Source organism: Buceros rhinoceros, unplaced genomic scaffold, assembly GCF_000710305.1.
Source record: "Buceros rhinoceros silvestris isolate BGI_N320 unplaced genomic scaffold, ASM71030v1 scaffold8888, whole genome shotgun sequence".
In the NCBI taxonomy this organism is placed as follows: domain Eukaryota; kingdom Metazoa; phylum Chordata; class Aves; order Bucerotiformes; family Bucerotidae; genus Buceros; species Buceros rhinoceros.
The window spans coordinates 17,172-30,505 of record NW_010428578.1 but is presented as its reverse complement, the minus strand read 5'-3'; the positions used below and the strand labels follow the sequence as shown (position 1 = coordinate 30,505).

The window sequence follows — 13,334 nt, the reverse complement described above, 5'->3', positions numbered from 1 at the left end:
TTGGAAAGCAGATCCCTGGCATCCAGAGTTCAGGTCAGATGGGGCTGGGTCCTGTTTTGCAGTAGGATTTGGTTTCTGTGCCCTGCTGCGATACAGATGTTATCCCAGTGGAACGTTTTGTCCTAGTGGGAGAACCACTGTGAAGGGTGCAGAGGGCCTTAGTGATGCCTACCACTGGCCAGCAGGGACGTTTGCGGTGACTCTTGGTGCTGTGGAGAGCAGATGGACCCGGCTCCCTGAACTGGCAAGGTGAAAAGGGGGCTCAAGCAGCCGCCAATTCTCTGCTCTCGGTCACGCAGAAGCCCACGTGGCCATGCAAGCTGGGAGAAGAGAGGGACCACACGTCAGGAAGACATGACAGGCAGTGTGCTGTGTGACCAGTGGGACCAAGTTTGTAACCCAGGATTTGAGTTGGATGCTGTAGCTGAATGCTTATAGCAGCTGTTCTCTCTTGAAGAACATTCTTTGGTCTTAGCAGAGTAAGTGTTGTTCATCCTGTCAGAGCTGACCACATGCACCTTCTGCCGAGATAACTAAGGCATAATTGCACATGCCTTATGATGAACACAGCCTGATAAGGAGACTGCGAGCCCTAAGACACAGTTGTTGCTGAAGTTTCGTAGCAGTTACTATTTTTTTTCCACCCTGTTAGTTTTCAGGGCTTTTTTAACCAATCCTTTCCTACAGCAAGCATTCTCTAGCCCTGCGAGTTTTTTAGTTCAGTGTTAGGAGACCTGAGAAGACTGAGTAGCTGTGGGGGAAATATATGAATGGTTGTGTTTTCACCTGAGCCATTTTCTGTTTTGCTGAATACAAATACTGGTGTTTCTACAGAGAGAAAGATCTATTTGCACTTGACTCTGCTAGAATTGGGACTAAATCAGAGGAAGATATTTTTATCACCTGGTTTCTGCAAATTATTTTAAACCCTGAAAGTTAAGAGGTTACAACTGTCAAGCTGGGTTTTTAATACCAGCAAATCTATTAGAGCATCATCTAGTTGCTCTCTAAGAATATGTGCATTTGATCTTGACAGGATTTAAAAAACATCAACAATTCACTCCAGCTCAGCCCAGCGTGTAGAGATCAGGCACTGAAAAGAACAATGGTGATTGATAGAACGAAAATCTTTGCTTTTACCTGAAAAATGAGAGGTTGTCAGCACAACCTAAGGAGAGCACAACCTAGGAGAGTACCTAAGGCATGTGGTAAAAAGCACCCAACAGTCATTATTGCAGTTTTGGCACTTTGTAGTTTTGTCTGCCCATCTGTGCGGTTCTTGCCTGGTGAATTCCAGCTTCCTGGGTTCCTGGATGAAGAAAGCTGAGTTGGACTGTGTGCCTGGGCTTCCCAAAGAGCCTCTATTAGGTATGAGACACAATTTATATGGAATGGGAATAGAGTACTCAGCTCCAAACGCTCCTTTCAGAAGTCCCTGTTTGTCGCGTCTGAATGAATCTCATACTTAATGCCAGACCTGGGCAGGGGTAGCAGGGATACAGAGGAATGACAGCTGAAAATGGAAGAAATATGAACAAAAGCCAGTATGTCTGGCCACCCTGTAACAGCCCGCTGAAGGTGACCAAGGTGGTCAGGGACCAGAGCACAGAGTATAAAAGCAGAGCCCAAAGGAACTGTGCTTCATGAAGAAAAGGTCAACAAAGATAAAGCCAAGGAGGAATCTTGTTGTTGCTTTTCCAGTGGAAAGCACAAAGATGGGGACAGACTCTTCTCAGAGGTGCACAGTTGTTGAACAAGGGGCCACAGGTACGAGTTGTAACACTGAAACTTCCATTTAAATATTTGGAAAATTTTCCTCACCATGAGGGTGGTCAGACGCTGGAACGGAACTCAGAGACGACGAGAAGAAACCTCCAACCTTGGAAGTCTTCAAAACTGTGCTGGGCAAGGCCCTGAGCAACCTTAGCTGGTCCTGCTTTGGGCAGGGTACTGACCAGGAGACCTCCAGAGCTCCCTTCTAACCTGTATGAGTCTATGAATCCAGAATTTTGATTCCAACATCTACCACCAAAACAATGTCGCCAAAATCACTCACTGCAGGCATTTCAGTCTGCAGGAGACATCCCCGGAGCCACCATCTTTTCCTTCTCCTTCATCCCTCCTTCCTTGGCCGTGTCAAACAGTGGCTGAGGGAGTGGTGTGCTGAGAGGGCAGCGTGTTGTGCTGATCTGCATTATCTCTGTCTTTGTGTTGAACTCGTCAGCTGTCCCTTAGCTTGTCCAGGATTGGCCCCTCTCTGGGGAGGGGCCGTCACCCCACTCTGTTTCAGCAGTTCCAACTGCGTTGCTGATCTGGGTTGGGTTAACAGAAGCAACAGTTAACAGTTATTTAATAAATAGAAAAAGGAAGACATACCCTCATTTTTGTTTTAGTAAACCAGTCAGAGTTAGGGTTTGGGAACGGTTCAGTTAGGACACCAGGGCTGAACTGCTCATCTATAAATAACTTCCCAAGTGATAGTCACGTTGCCAAATGCAGAAAGGCTGGTTATTTTCAGAGTGCCGGGAACCAGGCAGTGCGAGGTCGATGGTAGATACTCATTGGTTCTTGTGGTGCTGCAGACCGTGCCTCCGAAAAATATTCGCAGGACTTTATGTGATTCCTGGTATTCTTTCCCTCTTCCTCAACTGCTTCTGCAAGTCATCTGAAGCTGGTTAGGCAGTCATTTCTTTGTGTACGCAACTCGGTGTCCGTGGTGGTCACTAATTTCCTCATAGTCTGCTTGCACGTTAGGGTCTCTGGGTTTCCTCCCAGCCTGTGGTTAGTGTATCTCGGTCAAGATTCAATAGGCAGTTTTGCACAATTTAATTGGAAACAGAGTTCATGTCTTGGACTTCTTCAGTGCTTCAAGCTGCAGTTCAGCATCGTGGCTCGCTGACAACGTTTGGTGAGCACATATTTGCTGCCAGATGATCTGTATTACTAAAGGGCAACCATGCAAAACCTATGTTTGTTTATGGGTCCAAAGGTTCTTGCTGTCTCCATACCTCCTTGGGCATTGCATTGGATGTGATGCGAGTATTGGACATGATGGAGTTACTCATAATTCTAATTTTTTTGACCTATAGACTGAACATTTTGAAAACAGTTTTTTATGCCATATTGTAAGATGGTGTTTCAAGGGGAGAAAAAGGGTCAATATTTAAAATGTTCTCTTTCAATAAAACAAAGTGGTTTAATTCTAATGCTGATGTTTTATTTTTACGTTCTAGTTTATGATAAAATATGATCTTTGGGAATTAAAAATAAATAAATCCTTACTGATTTTGTCAAGATGAATTTTTTCATTGTCATGGAAGTTGACATCAACTGCAGCAAGAGTGAAGTTTCAGCAAAATGGTATTTATTTGATAGAAATATGTTGGTCTGGAATCTTTACAGTCGATCCTGGTTGGTGATGTTATTCCTGAAATCTCTCCTCAGTTTTTTTTTTTCTTGAAAGTGAAACAGAGCCATTGGCTGACAGCTACTTCTTAGCTCACTGGGAAGGTGAAAACAACCCTTTCTCTGTCCTACACTGCAGTACAGATCGCTTGGATTTAATACCTTCTAATGACGGAACACTGAACCTGTGGTACTTTGAGCAGTCTCAAATTCTGACGTGAAAGGAGAGCGGGTGATTTAGCATCTCCCAGGTTTATGCAGGCATCTGCCTCCACTGGAGAAAACAAAGCTTGAATTTCCACAGGCAGGAATCTGCCCCCCCTGCTCTTCCTCGCAGAATGTTTAATTGCACATGTTGGATGTACTGTAGAAGGCACTCAATGGAACCACCTGCTCCAGGGAGGTTGTCTCCTACCTTTAGTAGTAGTCCCAAGCTGAAGTTATTGGGAGTACTAAGTACTTCTGGGCCAGATGGCTGGAAATTGAGTTTGCATTTTCATTTCATTTGCAGCTGGGTTTCTAGTTTCCTGTGGTACAGTGTATTTTATCCTCGTGCACCAGCAGACCCCTGTACATTGGCCATGCCCAGCAGTGAACCCGCTGCAAACTCGGGAGTTGAAGGAGCGTCTGGTGGTTGTTTGTGGAGGTGTCTGTTTAGTCATCTGTAGAGAGCTCGAACGTGTGGCAATAGCCAGTGAGTGAGGCAGGCATGCCACGGTATGGCAGAGGCACAGAGGGGAGAAGGATCCGTCTGAGAAAACCGGGAATTTTTCCTGTCGTCTTCCCTCCTCACTCCCTGTTTGACTAAAGCAAAGCCTGGTGAGTTTTGGATTGAGATGGTGTGATGATTATTGCTGAGTTGTTGCTATTGGAATTATTGCCGATGGATATTTGAAGCGATGAGAGTGACTTTTTTGTTTGTTTTGGGGGGGGGGTGGTTGGTTGGTTTTTTTTTAATTGGATGCATAAAGGAAACACGTGGCTGTGCTTTGCGCTAACCTGGATGAGTGGTACTGCCCAGTCCTGTGTCCTGCAGAGATTTGCCTGTACAAAGCAGTGTTCTGAGTGGTGTGAAGGAGGGATGAATATGTCTCAGGAAAGATGCATGATAGTTTGTTGTTTTACTGTATCTTGCAGATTCAACCACTAATGATGAAGCTTCCCACCTAAATTCTTTCTTTTTGGGAGCAGAAAGAAAGGAAGAAAATGAAGAGTCTGAGCTGTTGATACATTGGGATAATCTCTTTCCATTGTATTGAAATTTCTACCTTAAGTTTTGTTTCACCAGTTCTGCTTATCATTTTCTCATTGTTGCTGATTCTCTCCCCTCTCTGCTGCCTCTCCCATGGATTTTAATGTTGACCTTTTTTTCATTAATGAGTAACTATTTCACACAGAGCAATGTGGGGGTTTCCCTCATAAAATATTTTAAGACAAAAAAAGAAACTGTAAATGCTGCATGATTAAAGAGTCATAAAACATTAACTAAAAGTCAGGATTGTTGCATAGACATTTGTACTGTACGTGTATGTCTTAATTTTTTGTGTGTCTGTGGGATGTTTGCAATTGCCTCTTTTTTCCATTTGTGAAAGAAATTCTTCTTGCTGCTAAGTGGTGAAATACAACATTGGTAAAAGCAGATTTGATGCTAACTATGCCTTCAGTCTCGTGAAAATAAGCTATTTTAGAATATTCCTGTTGGCCTATTTTGTAGTTTTTTACTTTACTGGAAGTGGTGTGAATAAGCATGCTGTGGTGTGGTGCCTGGGACTATAAAAACGAGTCTTGCAGTACCAGATGTTGATTAATGATGTTATTTGTAACTATTGTCCCTGCTAGAGGGCAGTGTGTGTAAGAGAGGCCCTGCCCTGTGCTGAGTAAAGATCTGTTCTGTGCAGCTCTTGTGTCCAAGTCTTCATTTATAACACGTGCTCCTCCTCTGTTGTCAGGTGGCACATTCTGAGTAGCATGGTCAAGAGGTTCACGTAGTTTAAAATATATATATATCTATATATATCTCCTGTCTCGAAGCTTGCAGTCATAATGCTATGCAACCACTGAACACTTTTCTGACCTTGATGGGTTTTTTCAAACTATTTCGTTTTTCTGGTCTTGACCCAAAACCCACTGAAATTTGTTGAAGCCTGTCCATTTGAATGGGTTTTGGGTCAGGTCTGTAAGCGGATCTCTTTCCCATCCGGTTCCATGTCAGACCAGTGTAATTGGCTTCTCTTTCCTACCATCCCTGGGACAAGTGAAACTCGGGGATCCAAGTCCAACTTCAAGAATATTTTGTAGTTTGGTAAGCTGACATCATGGAGCTAATGATGGGGCTGGCATTTCTGCTTACGCCGATCGTTTGCAACTACTTGGCATGCATGAATAAAAGAAGAACACGATTTCCTTTGTCACTGATGTCTCAACAAATAAACACCTCCAATACGTTTAAATTTTCCATTTGTTCCTGTCACTTGTGAAGTTTCTGTTAATACCTTGGGGTTCATAGAAGCACAGGTTTGTGATATTAAAACGGAACATTGGGCCACAAAGAACGTTATTGTGCGTTTGTGGTCAGGTCTTAAAGGACAAAGAGCTGCCGTGATGCTTCTATGCAGTAGCACAAGTTCTGCATGTGATAAGGGTTGGTTTTGTTTTGAGCTCTTGCGGGTTACAGCTCATACACCCTGCAGCACCCTCATGTCCTTGCATCCGAAACACAAGAACTGCTTCCCAGAGCAAGCTTCCCTCAACGCGATGTTAATCGTAACGAGCGTTAATGTTAGAATTTACACGAACATTACATTGATCTTGACCTCTACCTTTTCAGTAAGTGAACTGCGTATTTTTAGTCACTAATACATCTACACGGTGTTATTCTGGTTTGATGAACAGGGAAAACCAGTGAAGGATGAAGGGTGCTATTAAGGAGTTTTCTATATGTATGCCATAAATTGAAATGCGTTGTGATGCACAGCCCTGCTTTTGTGGGAGTATATCGTGACGTGCCCCGTGTCTTAAATGGTGTGGATCTGTAGGCTGTAGGATTTGTTATACTTGATTGTAAGCCTGATGTTTTGATGCAATAGTCTTCTTTATTCTTTACTCTTTCTCTCTTTCTATAATTTGTAGCCTACATTGAAGATCTCACAAGATGTGTTGAACAAAGCAGAAGACTCATTATCGTGTTAACTCCAGACTATGTTCTCAGGAGAGGATGGAGTATTTTTGAGATGGAAAACAGACTCCATAACATGCTAGTCAGTGGAGAAATCAAGGTTATTTTGATTGAGTGTACTGAATTAAAAGGGAAAGTGAATTATCACGAAGTGGAATCTTTAAAGCACACCATCAAACTTCTCTCAGTGGTCAAGTGGAAAGGACCAAAAAGCAGCAAACTGAATTCTAAGTTTTGGAAGCGCCTAGTCTTTGAAATGCCAGGGAAGAAAAAGGAGGTGGTGTCTCGGCATCAGGTCCTGGATTCTGCAGAGCAGGGCCTTTTTGGAGACCTCCAGACTGTACCCTCTCTTGCTGTCACAGGCACTTCTGCCACGCTGGTAGAGTCACGGGCCGATTTAACTGATTACCATCAAACAGACTCTGTGCAAATGAGACATTATTGCAGAGGATATGAATACGATGTGTCAGCAGCATCATTGCCAATAGCTTCCATAAGCAACCACCACACATACTGTAACATACCTTTGACAGTACTAAACGGACAGCTACCTCTTAACAACCCCATGAAGGATCCCCAGGAGTTCCACAGGAACAACCCATTGCTACCTTTATCAGCAAAGGAGCTTAGCTTCACCAGCGATATTTGGTAGTGAAGATCAGGACTCTCTCAAGATGCTTCATGACCGCCATGAAGACACATTTTTAAAGAACTTTGCCCTAACCCCATGGGGTGAGAAAACATGTGAAGCAGCGGCGCACTTGTTTGCTTTTCTACTTGAACTCTTTTGTTTACATTTACAAATTACTGACAAAGGGGGCATTCTTTTGTAACTCAGTAATGTCCTTCCTGTCTTTTAATGTACAGTTTTATTGCTTCTTTAAAAAGGAGGGGGGGATAGAAAAAACACGTCCCATCATTTTACAGTAGGTTTACAGTCTGGGATGGATAAAAGGTCACTGTATATGATCTCCAACATCCATAATGTTTAAGTAACGGTCTTTGAAATACGTGGAAGTTGTTGGGTTTTTCATATAGACTTCGGTACCGTTTGAAATTCTTACCATGCTACAAAAATTATTATCTCCTGCACAGACCACAAAGGGTGAATCATTCTCAAACAGGAGGAGGAAACCTTCCCAGTAACATTGTTTCGCAAATGCATTTTAGAAGATGATCAGCTGAAACAATGCAGATGAAGCTTTATCAATAAAGTGCATAGTAACAGTCACTGCAGAATAAATCACCTGCTCACGTCAGCATCTCTTCATTTATTGCTGAGGCACACTGTGTTCCTGGTCAATGGTTAGCCATGCATTTTATTAAACAGCTTACTAGAATATCGGAAGATGTTTAGGAGGATTTTAAACAATTTTTCTGTTGATTATAGATTATTTCACCTTTTTTTGCAGATTTTTTTGTTACTTTTTTAAAAACTTTAAGTATAAATTTATCTGTGGGTCAGTTCATTAGTTTGAAGTTTCTCAAGATCCCTTGAGCTCTTTTAAGTTTGTAGTAAAGGCAATGTAATTTTACATAGGCTTTGTTTTCCAAAATCGGTAGTTACAATTTGAAATTAACCTTCTTCTGCGAGCATCAGCAATAGAACATAATGACTACAGCAATATTCAGAGATGAAGTGCTAAATTATTCAGGTTTATTGGTAGTCTGACTTCAACAGCAGTGATAATCACCCGAGACAGTTCTCTCTGTTTATCTACCTGTCAGTTCATGTACGTTTTAAATACGGCTGAAGCAGGAATATTTCCGCTGTCTGTGCAACTAGTGGAAAGTGATATTTTTCAGCAGCTGGTAAGGTCTTGCATTTCTCACTTAGGCGAGCGATCCCATCAGACCAATAGGGACCTGTCATTTGTCTTTCGTGGAAGGCATTCTTGCAGAGGAGAGGTGTTATACAGGTACTCGGCGTCAGGCGTTACTGCCCAGTGAGTCGAGTTTTCTTCGAACCACTGCATTTCATGGAGACGACAGTACTCAAGGAAAAAGCTCTAAATAAAGAAGGCAGAAGCCAGTTTTGCAGTTTTTTGGCACGGCTTTAATGAAAACGCAGTAGACATGAGAGTTTGGTCTCAGTAAGATCTGCTGGAGCAAGTTCCCCAGAACATTTTTATGGCAGGCCACCTCGCCTGTATTTCAGTCTGTTTTTAGCATTGTTCTCTTTGACTGCATGAATGAAGTTAACACTCCGCACTCAGCTGCCTGTGGTTTCATCAGCAAACAAGTTCAAGTAAATCCTTGACATTTTGCAGTGGTTCCTAAATTGTACCCTACAGTCAAATGGAAACAAACACTGACCTAAGACTTTAAAGTATCTAGAGTTGGCCCAAAGGCCATGAGAATGATCTCAAATGTGCAATAGTTCAGAGAGGTCAGTATTTTTCCATTGCTTCTTTCCCCAGCTCTTTAGTCTGAGCCCTCTTACACCAGTTATTATCTGTAAGATTTTCAGTAGGTTCTAAACAATACAAGTTTCTCTTGTTTTTTCCTAGCATTATTATGCATTTGACACTAACACTGAAAATGGAACTCTAGAAGAGATACTAGTTTATTACACAGTATAGGACTATAACTTGCTCTTTTGTGAAGTTAAGTTCCAACCATATAGGTGTTTAATATACGTATTTTTCTACCGAGAGAGTGATTTTACCTTCATTATAAGTATATGTACTTCAACCTCCTCCCAGAATTTTACAAAATTTGCACTGTTTTCTAAGTGTTACAGACTGTGTTTACACTGGCTATGTTCTTTAATGCAAAGTGTAATTTTAAAAAAGGAAAAAAACCCTAAAAGAATAACCTGCATGAAAAGAGCTGCCTATGTTTAAATGAAAAGCTGTACTTTTCATTATTTTCCTTTCCACATTACTCTAGGATCTGGTTAATTCACATAGAATGTTCAGTGAGATTTTAAACCTACTAGTTCTGTATTAAGCATGCAAACTCCAGAAAAAGAAAAGAAAACATATGCAGGTTGGTCTGCTTCTTTTATTTACAATGACTAACTATGGGTAGCAAATTCCTCGACCTGACCCTACGTCTCTTAGAGCGGGAGCTATTCAAAAGCAAAATGCAGTCATGAGGGGCCATGAAAAGAACAGTTTTTCCATCATTCTGCAAAAGCACACTGTGTGTCTGTGTATCGATATTTTTTAGTTATAGATGACAAGTCACAATCTGCGTTAAGATTTCAAAGCGTGTATTGAGTGCTACGACAATATATACATGAACCAGAACTGCCTGTACCCTCTGCTTTTAGGATGGGGATGGGGACGTGAGCTCAGGAGGCCTCTCCTTGACCCAGCCTCTTGGTAGGGCGGTACCACAGACTAGAGGCCAAGTGTTTCCATAGGTAGCACTTAAGAGTCTGGAAAAATACTGTCAAACAGTGAAATGCATCCGCCAGTGGGACCTGGATGGCAAGAGACCAAGAGCTTGTCCCATGGTGAAAATCATCCCCGTAGAACCCTCCAGCAAGGTGGCTGTGACAGCTGGATCAGGACCTTGGTGGCTCACATGTCCTAGCTCATTCATGTGGAGTTCCTTAGCTGAGGTGGAAGGGCATAAGGGCACTTGAGTTCCTCTGTCTCACCCAAGCTGTGACAAATTCAGCCGGATTTGTCGGGGAAGTGGCCAGGGCACTCTCCTGACTGTGCCTGGTGCTGCATCTCGCTTGTGCCCCTACGCAGCTCTCGCCACCCCGGCTTGTCAGACTGTGCCTTCCCCAGCAGCAAACATCCTTATCGCAGCCATGGGGGCCTTCGGATTTGGGGCATGTTCATTTTAGGGATGGTTTGTTATAATGTTTGGAAACTGCTGATTGTATACTTTTGTGTGCGATGTGCTGCAGAAGCAGTTACGGGTTGAGGGTTATGTATAAAATGAGCTAGGAGTCGGAAACCTGTTCAGCCTCTACAGATTTTGTGTTCCTAAGGAAGTTCAGAGAGAAAACAAGGTAGTTTTAAATTAAGTAACAAAGTAGAGTGAATATTGACAGTTCTCGGGAGCTGAACCATTATTTTAATAATTAATACTCCTTTCTCTAGACAGTGGAGGAGAAACCTGTGTAAAGATACTGCCAAACTCTGCCTACAGGTCTGCTCCAAAACCCATTCAAGCCAACAGAAGGAGTTCCATCAAGTTCAGCAGCCTTTGGATAAGGCCATAAAACCTTTGGTTTTGCTGTGTACAGAGAAAGAAAAAAGCCAAGATGGAGGGAAGGAAGTCAAGAGACTAAGAAGCATTTTCTTACTTAATCTGCCTAGAATCAAGCTTATTTTTGTCCCTGCTTGGTGCGAGTATGCTCCAGGACTGTCCAGCCTTGGGAAAGGAATGTTGTTCATTCTTTGTTATAAACAAGATAAGGACTTGGGAACAAATGACAGATACTCTTAGGAAAAAAAAAACCTCACATGATTTTTAAGGGCTTCTACTCTGCTCTCAGTAGTTCCTTTGATTCAACAGGCTTTCTCTGTTCTTCCAAGTGCATAAGCACATACTTCCATTCCCCTTAATTCAGTGAGAAATACTTTACTGAGCAGGGCCCTGGAAGAGCAGTTCAGTGCCAGAAATCACGGCATTTAGCAGCCGTTAGAAGTGTGCCCTTCTGGAGAGCCTCGGAGCAGCTTTTCCAATTTCAGTCTCGGAATAGATGCGAGTGTTCTGTCAGGACAGCTGTCAGGACTCACAGTCCTGCTGCAAGAAAGTCTTCAGTGCTGCTTAGCCTGGCAGTGCCATCTCCCTGGGAACTTGATGGTAGGCAGGAGAACAGTGGCTTTTATCACTGTATCCCAGTTGGGCAACTGGGAGCGCACCCCATGGGCGGCGGCGCTGGGACAGCTTGGTTAGAAATGGACCTGCAAGAAACCTCTACCTCCATGCAGCACCTTGTGCATCTTCTCTTGGGCACCTTTCTTCTTTTGTGCCCCCTTTGAGGGTCATGCTGGGGCTGCAGAGTTACTGGAACACGAAGAAATAAGTGGAGAGTGTGAAGAAGGGAGAGGAAAATGTGAGCAGTCAGAGTCCAGGGGTTTTCCAGGCAGAAACACTGATTCAGCACAGCACAATGACGGCTCTAGCATGAATGCATCGTGTTTGTCCGCTACTCAGTGGATGCTGGGCAAAGTCCCCACAAAACATCTTTCCTTGGCAGCTCACTTGCCTCAGAACCCTTGTCTTGATAATTTTGAAATTAAATTTCAGTTTCCTGTTGGATGGGAAATTTTCTTGATTTCTTCCACAGGAAAAAAAAAAGCTGCTTCTTTACACGTGTGGCAATTCCCCGCAAAGTAAAATCTCACACTTTCGCCTGGTCTGTGGGTTTGAAACTCTCAAGTAGCACCAGAAGTGATGAGCTCTGGTGAGGTGGATCCCATCGCTGCAGAACACAACTGCTGGCTCTGGTGTGTCAGCACACCCTGCTGCTCACTTGTGCGAGCGTTGCCCCAGTCTAGCGGATGTTCACGTCCAATAAGTGTGGTCCAGCGTCAGGAGGAGAGTGGGCACCAACTGTCACTGCTCAGGACTGTCCCGACAGTGGCTCTGCAGCTCTTTCAACATGCAGCTGCTGGGTGCTGTATCACTTTGCATCAGCACCATCCCCAGGCTCTCGCTCTTGCAGTCACAGCCAGAGCCTGTTTTCCCAAAGCAATTAAGTCACTCGGGAGTCAGATCTTATCAAAAGTCAGTGAGAATTAGTCTTGGTCCTCAGCTTTTGTATCACCAGCATTTCTAAGTTAGGACTGTGAGAAATAACGACTGCTCTGAGCAGCAGAGCTGGAACAGCCACTCCAAGGCGGCAGTGAGCCAGCGGCCCTTCCTCACGCAGGGCAGGAGGAAAATGGGCACCTCAACGTCATGATGTTAGGGTGAACGTAACCAGGACTGCGCTATTTGTTTACAAAATAACGAAACCTACATAAAAGTACCTTCCTCCATTGTCTTGAAAGTAATTAAGGTTTTGCAATTTCATAAATAACAGTGAATAAAACTAGTTCACACAGCAGCTGTTAAAGGTACGGGGTTTTGGAATACTTCACGGGAAGAAAGCAAAATTTGAAAATGGAAAGTAATGGCACGTCACATTCTTGCAAACACAAAGAACTATGTTCTGAAACGTGCTTTGCTTCGCTGAAGAAAAGACACCAAGTGTCTGTGGCGGTGAAGGCAGGAGGGCTTTGCAGTGCTTCCTGCAAGAAGCCGTTTGATCACTGCAGTGCCACTGGAGGAATTCAGAGCTTGATAAGGCTGCTCCGAACAGGTATAGAACAATGTCTAAAAAGAGGAAACGTAAAGTAAAAGCTACTGAGCTTTGTCAGGATATTTGTTATTTAAATATACAACAGTAGCACTGCCAATAGAAGCAGAACATGACCCGTCAGCATTTTCTCTTCGTTGCAATGTCACTGGGCAGCTACAGACCAAGCAGTAAAGCAAATAAATAATAATAATAAAAACACAGTTTGTCAAGCTGAGCCAGATTCTCATGGTAGGTATTGTATAAACAACTCCTCTAATTCTTTTTGATGGAGTGTAATTGGCTTTACAAAGTTTTAAGAGCTTTCTTCTCTTCAGGACAAACACAAAGACAAAACAATGTATTTTATACTAGATGAGTTTTGCAATTTTTTTTTAAGACTGTAAAATAATTCCTTTATACACAGCAGTGGCTGGTAAATGTTTTCCTGGCTGCAAGTTTCGACTACAGGCATGCAAAGTGGTTTGCTGGAGTGAGAGC

The 13,334-nt window shown here is 43.1% G+C and overlaps 1 protein-coding gene across 1 annotated transcript in view; it reads left to right on the top strand.

Moving 5' to 3' along the window:
• LOC104498895 (X-linked interleukin-1 receptor accessory protein-like 2) overlaps positions 1 to 7,232 on the top strand; it is a 28,585-nt gene extending 21,353 nt beyond the window's left edge. Inside the window, exon 6 of the mRNA XM_010142330.1 lies at positions 6,535 to 7,232. Within this exon, the coding sequence (XP_010140632.1) occupies positions 6,535 to 7,232 (698 nt within the window). The remainder of the gene's footprint in view (positions 1 to 6,534) is intronic.
• Positions 7,233 to 13,334: the final 6,102 nt, after the last annotated feature.